The 20,407-nt window shown below is 36.8% G+C and overlaps 3 protein-coding genes across 4 annotated transcripts in view; 1 reads left to right on the top strand and 2 right to left on the bottom strand.

Moving 5' to 3' along the window:
* LOC111869304 (rap1 GTPase-GDP dissociation stimulator 1) overlaps window positions 1–3,423 on the bottom strand; it is a 34,102-nt gene extending 30,679 nt beyond the window's left edge. Inside the window, exon 1 of one of the 2 annotated variants that reach the window (XM_023860710.2) lies at window positions 3,343–3,423. Coding sequence is in view for 1 of the 2 variants with exons in the window: in XM_023860709.2 (XP_023716477.1) it covers window positions 3,271–3,277 (7 nt within the window). In the remaining variant the exon portion in view is untranslated. Of the gene's footprint in view, window positions 1–3,270 lie in introns of both variants that reach the window. The other variant, XM_023860709.2, reaches the window with a different exon arrangement.
* A 287-nt stretch (window positions 3,424–3,710) lies between these two features.
* LOC111869309 (zinc finger and BTB domain-containing protein 14) lies at window positions 3,711–9,118 on the top strand. Its single transcript, XM_023860718.2, has 4 exons — window positions 3,711–3,813; window positions 4,016–4,972; window positions 6,256–6,447; window positions 7,554–9,118. Exons 2-4 carry the CDS (start codon window positions 4,025–4,027, stop codon window positions 7,935–7,937), a joined length of 1,524 nt encoding a protein of 507 aa, XP_023716486.1. The 5' UTR covers window positions 3,711–3,813; window positions 4,016–4,024; the 3' UTR covers window positions 7,938–9,118.
* A 1,512-nt stretch (window positions 9,119–10,630) lies between these two features.
* Window positions 10,631–20,407, bottom strand: part of LOC111869305 (proliferating cell nuclear antigen) — a 14,329-nt gene continuing 4,552 nt past the window's right edge. Inside the window, exons 3-5 of the mRNA XM_023860712.2 lie at window positions 18,509–18,653; window positions 15,725–15,864; window positions 10,631–12,735 (exon numbers count right to left, since the gene is read on the bottom strand). Of these exons, the coding sequence (XP_023716480.1) occupies window positions 12,622–12,735; window positions 15,725–15,864; window positions 18,509–18,653 (399 nt within the window). The 3' untranslated portion in view covers window positions 10,631–12,621. The remainder of the gene's footprint in view (window positions 12,736–15,724; window positions 15,865–18,508; window positions 18,654–20,407) is intronic.

Consider the following 20,407-nt stretch of genomic DNA (forward strand, 5'->3'; position numbering starts at 1 on the left):
AAGAAACAATCAAAGAATTGTAAGATTTGAGGTTATCATGGCGGTGACTATGAAGAAAGCAGTCTTCTGGGATGTGGCGCTGTGTACATGTGGTGTTAGCCGATGTTTTGGAGGAACGTATCGCCTCCATCTTCAAGGTAGTTGGAAAAATAATAAAATCCGCAAGCTTGCATCTGCTCTCACCGTTTCTTTGCTTGCGATTTTCTTATTTTTCCTTCTACCCTGAAGATGGAGGCGATACGTTCCTCTGAAACGTCGGTTAATACCACATCTACATGGCACCACATCCCAGATGACTGCTTTCTTCAATCAAAGAATTGTAACCATATACATTTATAGACAATGGCAACTCAAGAAATTCTTAAAGAAAAGGAAAATATCTAGATTAAAAAGGGATAAATTGTATATCAAATATAGGACATTACACACTGCTTACTGCTTTGTGATATACATAGCCATCCACATGCCGTTAAGTTATGACTGCTTGGGAAGTAGCTCAAATGGCACGCGAAAGAAGTAATACAGAAATCTTCCAGGTGGCACCCACAAGATCAAGTACAAGACAGAAGGATGATGTTAAAAAATAGAGCATACATAAACAGGCAGTAAGAAAGTGCAATGGACTGAAATGGCTCAGGATCAGGGTAATGGTATGAACTGTTAATTCAGACCAAATATTGCAGTCAAGTGGGTAGCCTTCCTGCTTCATATTCAGGATGTCCTGTGTTGAAATCTTAGCCCAGAGACTAGAGATGACATATCTCCTGGCTTTTTCCTAGATCCCTACAGGAAAATGCCATCACAATACTTCAAATTAGGTCACAATCCTTCCAGATCCTCCAAAATTTGTAACTCACTAATAATCCTATCATTTGATACTTTAGTTAGTGACAGTGTCATTACATCATCATCAGTAATCTGTCAAGACGACAGGTCCACAGTCTCTTCCAAAACAATTCCTCCATTTAATGCAATCTAGAGCTTTCGCCTTCAAATGACAGTATCCTCTTCTGTCCCCAAGGTCATCCAGCATCTTCTTACGTCTTCTTCCTCTTATGGTGTATGTCATTACATACACCATAAATAAGCATGTGTGTATATAAATGGCTATTAATATCACTCTTTAGAGTGACAATCAACTGACTATATACTGTACTTCATCTTTAATACTGATAAGGAGTATTATTACAGTTTCTAGACTCATTAAATAGAACTGTCTCATGCAGTTTAAGACTAAACAGTGCAGATTCCTAAAGAGTTAAATCAAATTTGTCCCTGTACCATGGAGTCATGTCACAGACGTACATAGTGGCTGCAAAGGCAATGTCCCTGCATTCCTTACCTCAGCTGCTTTGCCCTGGGAAGAGTCCTAGATATATATCTGATAGAAGCCTGGGCAGGCCTCAGAATACATCTTGGTATAGACAAAGATTTTTGTCATTTCCACAAACAGAACTCTGAGAATGCTGCCTGTGTGCAGTCACTGTATTGACTGAGCATTCTCAAATTATACAACTGTTTCCTAACAAGTTATAAATTCCACTAAATGTCCAACTTTGAAGCATCCGAGGGAATTACGTTAGTTATTAATGCTAACAATGTCAATAAGCTATAACTAACCTCTCACATCCTCTGGCACTATAAGAAATCTGCACCTCTTACTGAGCAGGTTAATGCCTTGCCTATACCTACTTACTTACTTACTAACTACACAGATCACGGTTTTTCATGACAAGCTAACAGTGGCTCAAAAAATTCCCAGCATTTTATGGGTCACACAAGTTCAGTGCAGTGTTAATAAGCGTCTGCCACTGGTCCCTGTCATGACACAGATGAACCCAGTCGCATTACTTTTGATATGTCTTAATATTATTCTCCCGTCTACAATTAGGTAATCAGAGGGGGCCTTTTCCTCCAGGTTTTCCCACCAAATTTTGCATGCATTTCTCTTCTCTCTCTCTCATTAATGCTACATGACCCACTCATCCCACTTTCCTTGAGTTTGTAATTATAATAATACTGGTGAGGTGTACAAATTAAGAGCCCCTCATTATGCAGTTTATGCCAACATTCTTTTATTTTCTCCCCTTAAGGACCAAATAGTCTCCTCAGACACCCTAGGTCTATGCACTTCCTTTGATTTGACAGACAAAAGTTCACACCCATACAAAACTAATGCAAATTATAACATAATTTTGTACATTTCAGTTTCTGAGTTTTTACACAGCAGATAGAATGATCGATGATTCTAAGCTAAATGACAGCAAGCATTCCCAGAATATAACCCCCTCTTTAATTTCTTCTTCATTGCAATTCTGACTTGACAAATTAATGTATTTCATTGTACAGAATCTAAAATGTTCTACTGAATATGCCTCTTATAAGGCTGCCTTAAAATTGTCAATTTCAAAGTAAAGCTCTCCACAGTGTAGGACGGAATTTTGTCATTGCAATGGAGAAAGAATATACTGGATCGTACTTCTTACAACAGTTAGACATAAAATTAGATCAGTGGAAATCATAAGGAGCACAAACTTAATAACACAGATTCCACTTGAATCAAAATATGAAACGACAGTTCTAGGAGATCTAAAAAAATTAAAGCATAAATCCACACTACCAGTACCTTAATAGCTGCCTACATTCACTAAGACTTCTACACAAAATAATGCATTACTTGTCTTCTCAGCTTTGCATGACTTTCCATTACCATGTTTGAAAACATTTTTTCCTGATGTTACACAAACAAGCAACAAAAAAAAAATTAAAACTACAAAGAAGATTTAAAGAAAATGTAAATAAGGTCTCATCACGAGATGCAAATGCAAGGGAAAGGAAATGTGCGTGCAACTTAATGGACAATGACACTTTTTCTAAGTAAGACCACACTACTCTGTACACTCTCCCAAATCTATATGCTTGCTTTCACCAATCAAGTCTACAAATGTTGTTACTACCGACTGTCTTACAAATAATTCTATTGAGGTTAATTCTTATTCCGAGTTAAAAATACTGGGGTTTCGGGCTTTGTCCATCGTCCGGTTTTCTAGAAGTTAGAAAACACTTTGTTTCGGAAACTCGATCTGTTTCCATCCACAGGTGAGGGAAGGAGACACTTACTCTGTTGGATCCCTTAGAAAAAGCTAACCTCAATCACGAAAGTCAGAATCCTTTACAATCTACTTTAGTCTTATCCTTACTGTGCAACAAAAAATCAATAGCATCATACACACAAACCACGTTGTTTACGTGAATTAGTTTTAATGTTACCTTCCATTATTTATTCTGCATTTATAACGTCTGGTTGACAAATATACTTTACAAAATTCAAACACTTCTCACTTGTTAAATAAGTGAAACGTCTCTCTCAGACGCAGTACATCCAGTACCGACAGCGCTGACGCCGAATCACTGCCCCTTGAAACGACACTCATGCGTGTTCAAAGGTTTAAAGGCAACATTTCATTAGAGGCAAGCTCTTTGGTTTTATGGGACCACACTGCGGTTGACTTATTTCATATTATTTTATATTCTAATTTTATGTAATAGTTTATTAAATAATGAAAATATTGTACTTTCTCAATATTTTACATTCTCATTGTGCACGAAAGCAACATGAGAATTCAATCGTCTGCTACTGTACAACAGCCAATACGGATCGATGATAATGAAAGCGCATGATTGGTTGCTCCATTTGAAAATCGATAATGCGCACCAATGATCGATTTTTCGCTTCTGCTACGACGTTGTGTTTTGATAGCTTCGAAGCGTTCGAAGGGTACGAAGCTGTGTACGAAAGACTATAGCTTCAAGGTAATTTATTATTGTTATATATGTACATTTTGCAAGTGTAGTAGTAACATGGTTATAACCTTACCTTAGTGTGGCTTAGATAATTCGTGGATTCTATTATTTGTTTCAGTTTCTTTCGTCATGCCGTGTTATTAGTGATAGCCTCAGTAAATTTGTATGTGTGATTTAAACGTTAAAGTAATGCAGTATCATTTTCCCGTAGAACTGAAATATGGCAATTGCTGCAGCGGAGAATTTCCAGTTGAAATGGCACAGCTACGGAGCCCACCTTCACACATCTATTGCTACATTACTCCGTTCAGAATCATTTACAGACATAACGCTTGCGACGATCGATGGCCGGCAAATTGCTGCCCATCGATTTGTTTTATCGGCATGCAGTTCTTACATAAAACAGCTTCTCCAAACGGTTTATCCAGGTAGAAACAGTCATCTTCCTCTTGTTGTTGTTTTGCCATCAGAAATCAGTTATCGTATACTGAGGATCCTTATTGAGTATATGTACAGTGGAGAAGCAACTGTCAACTATGGGCAGCTGGATGGTATTTTGAGAGCAGCACATATTTTGGGGATTAGAGGACTTTGTAGAGAAAAAGGGAACCATGGAAACCAAAATACACAGGAAAAGTACAGAAGATCATCTGATGTTGAACATCAGAGCCATAGGAGAAGTGACATTGCTAGCGAGGCAGGTAACAAAAGGACTGGGTCAAGTACAAATGGAAGAGAGAAAGGTTCAAAGTACGGCCAGAGTGATAACAATGGTGTGACAAAAGCAAGTGATCAGAGTGCAAATAGTGTGTCACATGAGGATGTGAACAAGGGACAGGATAAAAATTGTGAATCATCAGATCAGAAAAAGGCAGAGTGTACACTGACTGAGGGCGAAATAATCTGTCACATTAATGGTGAAAATAGCAAAAACAATGTAACAGAGAAAAACAATTCAAGTGCAGAACAGAATAATATTTCAAAGGTTACAACAGCTTTTGAAACTACTTCTGAAAAACATAGCATTGAAAACAGAATAGACATAGATCCTATGCAACTCTTGGTCAAGCAGGAACCAATTGAGTGGGAGGATACAGAAATAGAAATGCCATTGGCAGTGACACATGATAGTGATGATCAGATGCATACTGAGATGACAATCAAGCCTGTAAGTATAAAGAAATAGTAACCATATGAGATTCAGTGTTCTCACAGTAGTAAATATTAAAATTCAGTCTTCTTGGATGTGCCCTAGAAGACTGTGATCTTATATAGTGACCAGTATACTCCACCTGTTTTGAGGACCCCTAAATACACTCAGTATATTCTGATTAATATCAGCGGCAAGCCTTCACCCCACCCCCCACCCCACCGCAAATCACCATTAACTGGAACATTTGTCAGTATGTATTTCTGGAACCCTACATGTATATTTCAGGAATCCACTTTGCAGGAAGACTAAATTTTTATTCTGGTGAGAGTAGTCGACTGTTTACACGTCCTTCCAATCACTGTGTAAATGTATGTTTATTGCTACTGGTCATTAGTTATGTCAGCAAATCAAGTAGCATATTTTCAAAATAAGCACGAGGAAAATGCATCTGTTCATTGTTGAGCATGAATTCTGGACATGTTTAATCCCATCAACAAAAGTTTATTTTCATGCTCTCAATAACCAACAAATTTCTTTACAAATGAAAAAGACTGAAGCAGGAATTTGTGCAGGTATCTTTACAATGGTAAAACCCTGTACATTTACTGAAAAACATGGAGGGTTTCTGATCTCTCAGAAAGTAGTCCATAATTTAAACATGGTCCATTACTGGAAGCGAAGAATAAATGATATACTGTTCTGAGAATATGCTGCTGGGGGCCAAAGAGAGAGAAGGGAGGTAGAAGAGATCAGTCATGCATTCACAAAGCGAACATTTATGCCACTTTTAAAAGTAGTCCAGAATGAGAACTCTGTTGCAGAGAGGTCCATTTGAATGATTAAAATGTGATGATAAACATGAATTGATTTATCACACTACAGATTACTGCACCATAATATCCTCTTGCATATCTCTTATTTATTCCTGTTGGTTATTAGCAGTCTCACATGCAACTTGCTTTTTAAAACCTTAAAAGTTTTACACATTAAAATCTCGTGACTTATGTGCCACTGTCCTATGGGGGTGGGTAGTTCCTCTTATTGTGTTGTGTAGCCGTTGTCCCAAAACTTGAACTTATAGATGGAAGCACAGCAGTTTCTTCAGCAATTTTAGAGATGTGGATGTAAACAATGTTGGTTGAAACGTAGTGTGCGTACACCAGTGATGTATAAGAGATTTCAATGTTTAAAATTTTTAAAGGTTTTAAAAAGCAAGTTACTCTATCAACTGCTATGGGACTGGAGTCCATGTTCCTATCTTCCTTCAACCATTGTGCCCCCCTTTAATGGACTTGCAGGAAATCTTCCACGCTACAGGTTGTGATGGTGAAGATGATGATGATGATGATGATGGGGCACTGTATTCTCCTCTTAGTTGTGATCTCTGTCAGAAAATGTTCACTACACCTGCTGAATGGGTGCGGCACATTGAGGCGCATCCAGAGAACCAGCAGCAACAACGTGGCAGACGTGCAGGAAGGCAGTCTCGGGTAACTTTTGTAACCTGCAGTCAGTTTGTTGTATTGATGCTAAGTTCTGACTGGAAACAGATTCAAATTCATGAGCATTGTAGAGTAGGAACTTGATATTATTATGATATTGCCTCCTTAGTCCCTGTTCTTTGTGTATGAGTTAGTTGTTGAGTTCATGAACTATTTATCATTTCTTTTGGTAAGAGAAGCTTTTAACTCCTGCAATTTTGTCTTTAGAATTCACTGTACGTTTAAACAAAATGCAGGAAGGCAGTCTCGGGTAACTTTTGTAACCTGCAGTCAGTTTATTGTATTGATGCTAAGTTCTGACTGGAATCAGATTCGAATTCATGAGCATTGTACAGTAGGAACTTGATATTATTACGATATTGCCTCCTTAGTCCCTGTTCTTTGTGTATGAGTTAGTTGTTGAGTTCATGAACTATTTATCTTTTCTTTTTGTAAGAGAAGCTTTTAATGCCTGCAATTTTGTCTTTAGAATTCACTGTACGTTTAAATAAAATGTTAAGACATACATAATTTGGCATAATTGGGAGCAAACCCTTGTCCAAATTAGCATGTGTGAATTACACAAGTGCCACTGAAAATATGTTCAGGGAAGTTATAAAATATACTTAATGTGTCTTTTAAGCAGTCCTTTATTTTGAAATTTGCATTGCATAATCATAAAATAAATTTGTTGTAAAATGTTTTGACATCAGTCTAAAACATTTTAGGTCGCCCACATATTTAGTATTATTGAGACCATGTTTAAAGAAGAAAATCTGTTTTAAAAAGGCCTTGATGTTTGCCATGAGGCCTACATGCATCTACTGTCATTATGCTACCGCTACATGTGGCAGTTTGTGATTGCTGATCACAGCAATGTCATCAGGGTTGTAATGCACAAAGAAAAACAGTCCTGATTATCACAAAATCTGAATTAGTGAGGTTTCACTGTACTTGCATTGATAACCCTGGCAGTAGTTACGGCTAAAAGAATTTTCTGGAGTGCTAGATTGTGCAGTTTTTGCTATAACTTCTGCACACACAATAACATTACTCTATGATCTAAGAATCAAAGGCAATTAAACTAACATATTGTATTATCTCATATACTTCAGGGCCTAGAGAATGGAAGCAGTGTCAATCAACAGGCATATGCAGAATTTCCACCTTTGAGATGCGAACTTTGTCAGCAGGTATTTACCAGCCCTGCTGATTGGGTGCGTCACATTCAGACATCTCATACTGAAGAACAGCTGGCAATCAGCAATAACTCTTCAGCACATGCTTCTAGGTTGAGACGAGGTGGCCGCAAACGTTGCCAGATTTGTAGCAAAACATTCCCATCTCATGCTTCTATGCTAATTCATCGGCGCACTCATACTGGAGAAAAACCTTATGTCTGTGCTGTGTGTGGTAAAGGTTTCAATGTTAAAAGCAATTTGCTGCGTCATTTACGCACGTTACATGACCGCATAGTCAGCCCTTCCACAGTTGAGTGATCTTCATTTGATTATGCAGCAAACAAATGGAATTTATTACTTCCCTTAACACACTAGGTATTTAAATGCCACCATAGCATGGCAGACCATTTCAGGGGACTTAAAATGAATCCAAACTGTATCCAATTACACAATATGATCTTTTCATTTCCAATTTCTTGTAGTCTAAATACTGTCTCGTAGATGTCAGTAACATTATAAACAAAGTTCCAAGAAGAACTTATACTGCTTACTTTCCTTCAGAGTTTAAATATCTGGAACTATACATTTAGAATTGTATAAATGACTTATTCCATGTTGTACATAAATTTCTTCAATAATAATTTCACCCATGTTAATTTTTTTCATATACACCTTTCAAGTTTTGCACAGTTATATGTAATTAAAAAAAATAATGTGACCAAGTTATTCCCCATTCTACAAAACTACGACCTCTATAAAAACTGAATTTTTACTTTTTAATATATGTAGTATATGTGAGAAAGTACTGCGATCGTGAAAAACGGCAGTCTCAAGATTTTGATGGTTCTGCATGTGTCAAGCTCCATGAATACAGAAAACGTTTTTAGATTTCCGTTTGTCTGCATGTATAAATGTGTGTGAACAGTTAGTCAAATTTTTATCATATTTGATATTTATAAGTTTATTCATCATAGGTCAGTAGTACCTAGTGTGAAGATGGAGTGACGTCTAGTGGTATGTTGCTATGAAATTTCACAAAAATCAGGAAATCTATTGGAAGGTTATTAGGGGAGTGTGACAGGTTAATATAACCATCTTTTTTTTATAAAATGAGGGAACTAGGTCAGAAGCTCTGGATGTCAAACCCAGGGAACAAGTTAATTACTGATATAATGTAAAAAAAAATGATGGTCCTATTATTTTAAGGATATTATATGAAGTTGTTGCAGAGTAATTTAGCAGTTTCAGCAGAGCTGTGACTCCACATTTGAAGAATTAGTTTTAATTTTTTTACCAAAAGAGTATTTATCATATTGTACTACTACTTTGTTGACTTCTATAGAGAAATACATCTTTGTTCTCCAAGAAAATCAGTTAGAAAGCCCAACTGAGTGGGCTTTCTACTTGAGGATGGAGTCTATTCTAGTCTTTGACATATTATTTTCAATAAACAATTTTTATGCTGCATAATACTAAGAAAATCAGAGCATATAAAAACAGTAACAGCAATTTGTACACATACACTGTGGAAGATGAGTCCACTGTACTTTGACCTGCTGGTGACCGTTTTCTTTTGGCACTGTCCATTTGTTGCCTGGCAGAAAAACATATATAGAATAATTTTCAAAAGACAGGCTCTCCTGATTTTCATGTAGGAGGAAAATGTACATCCCTTTTGGGAACTGAATCATCTAGTCTGGGGTGCATGCATATTGACAAATCTAGGTCATATTAGGATTACACAGAAAATTCTGTTCATACTTGAAACTGTCTGTAAAATAGCCTATAGTAGCCCTTCATATTATTAGTAGTAATTGTGTGAATGTGAGAAATGTATTAAGATTATGGTCTTCTTATGAAATGCTTTGTTGCATCCTAAAGGCCATTGTCGTCATTCTCACTGCTGTGAGAACTTCAAAATCTTATTGGTATCGTAATGATCATACTTGATTCCTGCAGTTGATGTGAAACTATATATTGCTTACTTGATTGTGAGATGTGTTTCTCTTAAACAGCAGTATTCATCACTGTGATGAAGACCCCATGACAGGAGAGGGATGACAAAGTGGGTCCTCATTCCAGAACAAAGATAATGGTCAAGTGCAAAATGTTTTCAAAGTTGAATTCAAGTTCAGATTTTCCAATTTTCATCACACATGATTCAAGTGGTGAACAAACTATAGGTGCTGCTGAATTAAAAAAAAATGTACAAAATTATAAGATTTGAGGTTTTCACTGCAGTGACTATGGAGAAAACAGTCATCTCGGTGGTGGTGCCATGTAGACATTGTGTTAACTGATGTTTCAGAGGAACGTATCCTCTGAAACATCTGTTAACACAATATCTACACGGTGCCACCACCCAGAAGACTGCTTCCTTGCATGTACAAAATTCTTTACAGCCCATTTCCTAACGTAATGATGACCATGTTCTCTCCACCTTGGCCATTAATAATAGCAAACTTTTCAACCATGAAATTTCTCAACTAAAAGAAACAACACTGTATCATATATGTATGGTTTGAGGCTTTCATGGCGGTGACTATGAAGAAAGCAGTCTTCTGGGATTTGGGACCGTGTATATGTGGTGTTAACCGACGTTTCGGAGGAACGTATCGCCTCCATCTTCAGGGCAGAAGGGAAATATATAAGAAATCCGCAAGCGAAGAGAGAAGCAGTCTGCTTTTACCGGTTCTCACGGTCTCTTCGCTTGCTGATTTCTTATATATTTCCCTTCTACCCTGAAGATGGAGGCGATACGTTCCTCCGAAACGTCGGTTAACACCACATATACACGGTGCCAAATCCCAGAAGACTTGCTTTCTTCTGTATCATATATGTTTGAATAAGTACTAATTTAGAGTTATTTTTGGATACATTTAACAAAGAGATAAAAACACAGTAACCACATGAATTATGATTTACCAAAACCTGATGAACCACTGTAACCAAGGTACTTAATTTGGGTTACTGCATTCCAAACTTGTGACAAATTTAATATAAAATCGGTCTATGAACACAACACATTTTATATTTTTCGTATGGAGAATAACAAAGGGAAGTAGCCATTATCAATCCAGTTCACAAATTTTTCAAACTGGAGATGATGTTAAAGGATATTTCTATTTCATGTTTAACTGCTTAAGACTTAGTATATTAGACATGCCACTAAAATTAGATGTGTATACCCAACTTTACAGTCATTAAACCAGGATGCAGATATGAACACATTTATAGCAACAAAGTACTTGTACAACATGTACTCAACATCTTAAAGTCAAGTAAATACTTAAACTTTCACCAGGGTGCTTCCCTTAAATAACTGACTTTCTACTGACTTGTTTCAATAATGCAAGTTCATAAATCAAGATGTAATGTCATTTGTATTCAGGTATTTATTGTTACTACAGAAATAGTACTTATGACTGTACTCTAGAAGAGAATATTGTGAAGACTGAATAAATACAAAGTTAAATGCAAAAAGAGCATTCTGGACAATTTGTATCAAATATGGAGAAATGCAAATAAAATTAACCAATGAATCATATTTACTCAAAGAGGAGCCTTTTCTTTTCCATTATTTTCTGAGTTAATTAAGAAGAGTAGTCTTTTGTATGTGTGAAATATAGCGTTTCAGGAATTTATTCTTGAAACCATTCCCATTCAGAAATGTCATACGAACACAGGTCAGATTCTCAGTTGTCATAGAGCTATGGTAGTCACTTTGAATATCTATTGTCAACTTTACAATGTAAGAATTTGTTTCTTAAAATAGTATAGTTATGTGTAAATCATTTTTGAACTTGAAGTGCTTATAGTTTTATGACTTGCAAATCTGATGCATGTTCATGACATTTCTAATGTGGAACAGCCTCAGGAATAAGTTCCTGGAGTACTGGCATGGTCATGAAACACCTTGTATATCAGTGTTTTCAGTTCTTAGTGGATTAAAGTCTTTTTAAGATGTGTGTTAACACTTGTACCTTATGCCAGTGTACTAAGTGAGACCGGGGCCAAGAGCCAAGAATTACGTTTGTACGAAGTACCACCAAAATCAACACAAGAAAGAAATATATCAGGGCCAGAAGCCGTGAGCTGCCATGAGTTTTCCTGAAGTACTACTGAAGCCATAAACTGGAAGTAGTAATTTGCCAAGAAAAGATAATACACTGAAGATGACATTGGGAATGAAGACAGTAATAAAATCATTCAATGTGAGACATGTTTCTCAGTTAGGGGGAGAGGGTTATCTTTAGGTTCAATCATTTTTCATGATCTTAGATTCGTTTTGGAAAATTACTACATTTACTGCAAAGTGAATGTAACATCTGGGTGTATCAGAATTATATCTAGTACCCTCACAGCACTCCCAGCTACAGAGAAGTATGGCTGGAGGAATGTTCTCATAATAAACATTAATAATATTTTGCAATATTTATGGCTAATTTTTCATTGTGAAACTTAGCATGTATAAAAATTCCTTCGCACATTAAATAAATTATGCAATTTTATTCGTTACCAATGCTTGTTTTCTAATCCATAATTATAGTAGTACTGTATATTCTGTCCTTGTAATTACACCACAAATTCATAAACACAAAAACAATTAAAAATACACTAAGGCTGTTACAAACAGAAACTGTATACTGTTCACATGACCTTTCAAACAGCTTTCTTTTCCTTAAAGCAAAGCATACAGCAGTACGCATTCAGGAGAGTACTGTCAGCAATCAAGAAGAAACTATACTGCATCAATTTTATTATTCGCAGTCACTTTCTGCTAGTGTACCCTTGCTGATCAATCATTTATTTGATGTGACATATCCGAGAGAGAATGCTCGCCTCTTCTGGTCACTAAATACATGCAATGAATTTTGGTGCATCTACTTCATTTAAAATAGGTGCAATTTGCTGGTAAAAGCTGATGTAAAAGTGACATTCTGTTCATATTCACCTTCCATGGAATGAGATTCTGACCAATTATGATAAAAGAACAGAAAATTTAATTGTTATCCTCATCTTCAATTTTGGGAGCAAGATAATATCTGATGTGCCCAATGTCCCCGATTCTGTACTCCACTACCAAAGGAACATCAGGAGACATGGACAGCTGAACCTAGAAGAGAAACAAGTTCAATTATTCAACATAATAACTTACATTCTGGACTGCAGAAAATCCAATCAATACATAGACAGATTCTGAATTACAAATCAACCAAATTTCAAATGATTCACCTTATGAAGCAAGTAAAACCACCAGAAAAATCATCTTCTAACTTACATGATTTATCTTGTAACCATGTTTCTTCAAATGCAGACAAGGAAATATGTGAATGGGGAATTAAAGGATATGGATCCAAGTAAGTGGGTATGCAACATTAATAAGCAAGATTATACATATAAAGGAGTATGTAATCGATTCCAACCAGCCATAACTGAAGCTCCTAGATGTAATAGTTACCACAAATGCTTTATGTTGTTCCCTCTGAGGCTACACTGAAACTGAAAACCCAGTTCTACTTCCTACATAAAAAATGTCCTTTAACCTTTAACATATGGCTTTTTAAATTGCTGGCAGCCCTATGTGGCTGGAATTTAAATTGTCCTAAGTCTTCAACATTACAAACTTTCAGGAAAACTACATATTTTCCATTCTATGCAACACAGAAATACGAACTAAAAACAACCTGAAGGACAATAAAATTTTCTACATATACACAAAAGAGCAATTTTTACAAACACAATTAATGTGATTATTTTGTCATGAAATGCAAAATATAATCTTTATTATGTTATGAAATTCCAGAGGACTTACCTGTAGTTTTTTTTCAACCTTGAGAGTGGGTGATATTGTAAATATAATCACACTATATACAATAATATTTTGTTCAGACTGTACGCGAGTTTGAACTGCGTTACTTCACAGTTTATAATACCTCACACTCTGATGTGCGTGCCACTTCTCGAAGCAGTCTGCGACACACAGCGCAACATCACACTTTTTACAATAGAAAATGGTGCTCCTGTTTTTCTTATTTAGCAAACACACATGATGTCTTCGTTCCCCTTTGGTTGGCCAGTGTTGTGAATGTTTCACCTCTGGTCGACTCAGTTGGGACCCAGATAACCTTGGCCTCCCCCAGAATAAATTATGTTGATTGACAAAGTGACACTCTCACCTGTTGGTAATACTCGCAAAATAGTGATGCAAAGTAATTATAATAGTAGTCGAAAAGAGTGCCAGTCCGACACATACTGAAAGTCGCAGTGGCGATAATGCCTTTACTCACAAAGTAATACTGGCTCAGTGGGTTTATACCTCTTCCAAGACACAAAATAAAAATGATATATAAAGAAATATATGACAGTCTGACACTGACTTTTTAACTGATAAAGAAATATTAGACAATCCAACACTGACTTCCTGACTGATAAAGAAATATTAGACAATCCGACACTGACTTCCTGACTGATAATTCGCCACTGAAAACCAATCCTTGCATGTGTCACATTCCCTTGAAGGCTCTGGAAGCACTCACATGCAAGCACAGAAGAATATTTCCTCATCAGTTCTCGAAACAAAGCTGGGCTGTTTTTGGCTGACCAGGTCATAAACAGTCATATATAGATGTAAATAGTTTCGAAACCAGGACCAAGATAAACGATCTCATTGTTCAGAGCTAACTTANCAGTTGGGACCCAGATAACCTTGGCCTCCCCCAGAATAAATTATGTTGATTGACAAAGTGACACTCTCACCTGTTGGTAATACTCGCAAAATAGTGATGCAAAGTAATTATAATAGTAGTCGAAAAGAGTGCCAGTCCGACACATACTGAAAGTCGCAGTGGCGATAATGCCTTTACTCACAAAGTAATACTGGCTCAGTGGGTTTATACCTCTTCCAAGACACAAAATAAAAATGATATATAAAGAAATATATGACAGTCTGACACTGACTTTTTAACTGATAAAGAAATATTAGACAATCCAACACTGACTTCCTGACTGATAAAGAAATATTAGACAATCCGACACTGACTTCCTGACTGATAATTCGCCACTGAAAACCAATCCTTGCATGTGTCACATTCCCTTGAAGGCTCTGGAAGCACTCACATGCAAGCACAGAAGAATATTTCCTCATCAGTTCTCGAAACAAAGCTGGGCTGTTTTTGGCTGACCAGGTCATAAACAGTCATATATAGATGTAAATAGTTTCGAAACCAGGACCAAGATAAACGATCTCATTGTTCAGAGCTAACTTATCAACCTCTGACATGACCTTGCGTGGGTTCGATTTGGTTTCAAACCCAAGGTCAAACTGTCAGCACTCCCAAAGGGAGCAGTATCCTGCCTCATATAAATATAACATTTGGCCATAGCGGGGTACTGCTTGCTGTAGATATATATAACATTCATTGATAAAGGTTAAGTTCATTTCTGTATGCAAAACAAAACTATGAGTAGAACCTAGGAAACCCAGAGACACGCTTACGGTTCTGGACTCTTGTAACAGCTGTTTTTCTCAGCGACTTCATAAACAAGGGGAGGAAGTTACTCTCAGCTGCTGAAACCATAAATATTAAGAAATGGAATTCTGGACTCAAGCTGACAAAGACTGATGTAATACTACTTCATTCTGAAAGAAAGTATGTTTAAATACTGGGCACCATGATAAAATCTGTAGTCACCTGGGAATCTTCCAACCTTGAAAACGTCTGCAATTAAATACTCAGCACAGACCACCACCAAATATTTGGTATAACAAGGAAAACGACACACCCCAGAAGTTCACATAGGTTGGATGAAGAATTTCATTTCATGTTTTCCAACTATAAAAGATGGCAAAACTGATACAGGGAATATCTCTGCCAACTACTGAGAATATAGAAAATGTATCAGACACATACTGACAAAGTAGCCTAATGTTTACAATAGTACTTAGGTGCTTCAAATTCTGTTTTGGTCACCAGAGTCATGTATAAGTATCTGATCACTTACAGTTATTAATCAAGATTAAATGCACTGGTCTCTGAAGTGACCATTTAGACATCAAGGGTTTAGCATACAAACTAAAATCTGACAAAACTGAGGGGACTTACCACATTAGAGAGAGATGTTGCCTTGGTGAATGAATTAAGGTATCTTGATGCAAAGGTCAGTGTTACAGGCTCTTCCATTTCAATGGTGACTGCAAGCTCTTCTTTATCAACATTGCTAGTTTGTGCCAACTTGATGTTAGCTACACAAGATCAACAGAATTTACAAGTCATATACTCATGAACACTGAAATACAGTTCAGCCAGATGGGCTGATGTTTACATCACAGAATAACACAAAGTTCCAAGTACAATGTACAAGCACTTGTAGTACAATGCTTTGAGTATGAACAGTGTCACTATTTATAGATGTGGCTGAAATGTGTATGTTACTTCATAACTACATACACAGTGTGTTCAGAAAGTCAGTGCACTTAGGCTATGGTACACTGCAGCACACTGGTTACAGTCGGTTGTCAGTATTGAAGATGACACTGAAGTATGCTGCTGTTGTCTGATATTTCATTGTATTCAGTTGTTGAAGTGCAATGCTGGTGAAGTGTTTGTTTAATTCAGTTTTTACTCACTATGGTTCTTTCAATTGAGGAATGTGTTTTTCTTGTTGAGCACGTCTTTCGAGAAGGCAACAGATACACTGATTTTGTGCAGAAGCAATCTGCTGAAAAAATGCCTGGGGAAAACTTTAATTTTGTATTTGAAAAGTAAAGAAATTATTCTTCATGATTTATTTTAACCGTCTTCCAGTGCATACACTCATCTATCTCCTCCTCTCACTCGCACTACATGTTTCGGCACAAAAGTGCCATCTTCAGGTGCTTATTCAATTTACGCTAAACTAGTTCATTGCATGCCTTGTCTTCATATTAAAATAACTAAAATATATATTTATCATATATATTGATAAATGTTAAATGTTAAAAATATTAAAATTGTTCAGGAATTTNAGAAAAAATTCCTGAACAATTTTAATATTTTTAACATTTAACATTTATCAATATATATGATAAATATATATTTTAGTTATTTTAATATGAAGACAAGACATGCAATGAACTAGTTTAGCATAAATTGAATAAGCACCTGAAGATGGCACTTTTGTGCCGAAACATGTAGTGCGAGTGAGAGGAGGAGATAGATGAGTGTATGCACTGGAAGATGGTTAAAATAAATCATGGACTTAAATCAGTGCAACAGGACGCTAAAATATAACAAAATTATTCTTCCATGAATCTAAGTTCTGAAAAGGGAAGAATACCTCATTTTTGGATAAATACAGTTTATACATTCTGCACAATGCATACCATGTGGCTATAATGCCTATCAAGAGACAAGACTGCAAATATCACATTGAAACAAACGCTTGTTAAGTTCCAAAGTAAGTGCCAATTTTTTTTTTAAGTTTCAGGAACAAATTTTCAGTGCACTTTGTGGTCTTTGGAATGTCCTCCCAGTCCAGGGTTAAATGAGCAATTTTTGTAAATTCAGACAATAACAGCTGTTATTTTACTCCACCTCAATTTTGTTTCCTTCTACTGATGATGTGGGTTGGATGGCAAGGTTTAATTATAAAAGTGGCCTGAAAGCATATGAAAATTATACACAGACTCTATATTCAAATGCTACGTCTGTCAGTAATGACTGAAAGAATCAGTTTTACATCTCTATAAAATGTATGGAGAAAAATACAAGAAAACGGCATGAATATCTGCAAAGTAGGTGTGAAATGATACAACATATACAGTGAATGCAGGGGAACTTGTCGAAGCACTATGTCACGAATATGTACAGGGCATATGGGACTAAGTATTACAGTGTGCAGAGCCACTGCTATGTAATGACTGTGACATGGGCGGATATACCAGAGCCATTTCTAGGCAACAACTTGGTAAACACGTTCCCACAGTGACAGACATGAATGCAACATAGGAGCGGTGTTTTCTGCAGTCTACACCGCAGCCGCTGCTATGCAACGATACGGTAAACACACCTCTGCAGCAACAAATCCAGACACAATTGAAGAGCTGTGTTTCTATGTGGTCCATGCTGAGATGTTATAAGCAAGGGACAAGGTTACAGCTTAATTAGTTCTGTACGGGAGTCTGTGAAGAGAGGACTTGAGTACACGAAGCTGAAGAATCTCCACTGTCGGAGCCGTTACCAGGAAATGTCTAGTAACAGACTGAGAACACTAAGACTGTGTGTTCTAGTGAACTGTACAGTGTGGAAATTGTGTTACAGTTATTTTTAGTTACGACCTGTTAAGTGGGCAATAAACCTATTCACAAATCCAAACCTCGTCTAGTCAGCCTTACATGTGACAATATTCTAGACATGAGCACAAAATGATCAGTTTTATATTAAGTCTCATTTACCAGTGAAGAGAGGGCTTGCTGTAGACAGTGGACAGCAGGTTGGTCATGACCCAGACCTCCTTTGAAAGTGGTGGCAAAAGGACAAACTCTTTCTCCTACTTTGAATCAAACTTGTTAATCCAGTCTCCTGCCAGTAATTTAACTGTCACGTATTTGCATAGTACTACTGATATTTCAGAACATAAATCATAACAATCCTTCATATTTCAATTGCATATGTAAGGGAAAACTGTTGTCTCAGATTCAAGTAATTATTGGCACACATACAGTTTCTGATTCACTCACATTCACTCTACCAGCAAACATTTTTTTTCAACTAAATACGAGTACTACAGTACCATAGTCAATACGAAAATTTTTATTCAGTTTATCAGAGAAAAATAAAAACATTATACATGTATAATGTTCAACTCAGTAGTTCTGGTCATAATCTTGACATGTTCTACACATTTACCTGAACCAATGTCACCAGTAGAAGAGAATTTCACTCCTTCCTTTGTGCAAGAAATAACAACAGATTCACCAAACTGACTCAGATCTCTGCAGATTCTAGCAAACTCGCCAGCAGGAAGCCGAACAACACAAGCATAATTAGTTTCCTAAAGATAAAAATAAGAACACTGAAACCTTTCTAAAACATAACCAAAATTACAGGCAAATGGAATGTTGCCTTTCCAGTAATGTTTCTTCAGTCCCAAGAATACAGAAAGAAAACAAACATAATATTACCCCTTACAATCAGCAACTCTTAAAAAATAAACTGTGTCCAAAATACTACAGTCATGGCCAATATCTGTTCGCATATTTCTGTTCTGGACTGTGATTTCTGAAATTCCCATATGAATGAAAACACTCATAATATTAACAAGACATCAGCAAACCTGGTTATCGACAAAACATATGCAGAATACTCTATAGGACAAAGGGAAAGAATAGAACGGGAAGGTTAATCCTTCAAAAACCTGTGATTACTATATGTAACACCTGCTTTAACATCCTAAAATTCTGTATTTTGCCCATAGAATTATATGTGTTTCTTATGGTTCTCACATGAAGGAGTGATTCTTTCTCTTAACAGCATTAACCTGTTGGTCTATGTAGCTGAGGCAATGTGTTTCCTGTGAGGTACAAACTGAATTTATATATTATTTAGCAGAAATTTAATCTTTATAGGATTAAAATGTGTAGCAATCAACTAGAATACAATTTATACAGGGTGTCCTTGGAGGAATGTGGCAGACTTCAGGAGGGTGTTCCTTATGTTAAAGTATGCCTATATATAACACAAAACACCTATGTCCAAAGGTGAACGATTATGGAGATAATGGCCAGAGAAGTGTGAAACTTTGACAGGTGTTACACACTTGTTGATTACCAAATACATATTAAAACTGGCAGGAATATGTGGTGTCTGTAATGTTAATAATGTATGTAACATCAAACTAAATTGTGAGTGACATGAAGCCATTAAATTGAACTACAAAAAAACTTGCACGCCATGTCATAGTTGTCCTTAGGTTTCCATGCACTATACATGACACATAAATGGCAAGCGCTGACGTAACATGCCATGCAACGGGCCCACCACAACCTAACCAGCGGTTAGGGAAGGATTCATCTAAGTAGTGTCTCACATGCTGAGTGTAATGTGGGGGAGCCCCATCATGTTGGAAGTACATTTGGCTCCTTATCGTTAACGGGATGTCTTCCAACAAACATGGTAACTCATTCCTCAGGAAGGCTTCATACGTGTTTTCAGTTAAATTGTAGTGAAACACAAAAGGCCCAATCAACTTGTTCCCAAGCACACCACATCATACATTCACAGAAAATCTCTTTTGGAATTTTGTTACGACTATCTCATGTGGATTATTATGGGACCACGTATGCACATTTTGTAAATTATTTACAACATACATGGTAAAAGACGCCTCATCACTGAATAAAATGACGCTTAACAGTTCAGGATGAGCTTTTATCCAGTGGCACAAATCCATACACTGAGCATGGTCGCCTGGTTCCAGATGTACGCTTTGATCATGGTAAGGATACAACTCTTCATCATGTAAAGTTCGCCACACCTGCATATGTGATACGCTGACGTGAGAGGTCATTCTACAAGTGGACAGACACAGACTTTTCTGAACCATCTCAAGAATGTTCGCTCGTGTGTTTCTCATTCGTACATCCTCCCTTTCAGAGTGCACAGAAACACTCGGAAGGGAACCAGTATCATGCAATGTCTGGTGAATTCGCGTAAATACACTTTGAGATGGAATCCTTCGATCGGGAAAACGCCTTTGGTATTCTTCAACAGCAGCACATGCATTGCCACCGCAAAATCCATATCACA

The sequence above is a fragment of the Cryptotermes secundus genome, unplaced genomic scaffold (assembly GCF_002891405.2).
Source record: "Cryptotermes secundus unplaced genomic scaffold, Csec_1.0 scaffold274, whole genome shotgun sequence".
In the NCBI taxonomy this organism is placed as follows: Eukaryota; Metazoa; Arthropoda; class Insecta; order Blattodea; family Kalotermitidae; genus Cryptotermes; species Cryptotermes secundus.

Bases quoted from the DNA above. Each gene is read 5' to 3' on its own strand.
- LOC111869309 (XM_023860718.2), top strand. From the start codon at position 4,025: ATGGCAATTGCTGCAGCGGAGAATTTCCAGTTGAAATGGCACAGCTAC. The intron at 4,973-6,255 runs GTAAGTATAAAG...ATGGACTTGCAG, and splicing joins CTGAGATGACAATCAAGCCT to GAAATCTTCCACGCTACAGG. The intron at 6,448-7,553 runs GTAACTTTTGTA...CATATACTTCAG, and splicing joins GTGCAGGAAGGCAGTCTCGG to GGCCTAGAGAATGGAAGCAG.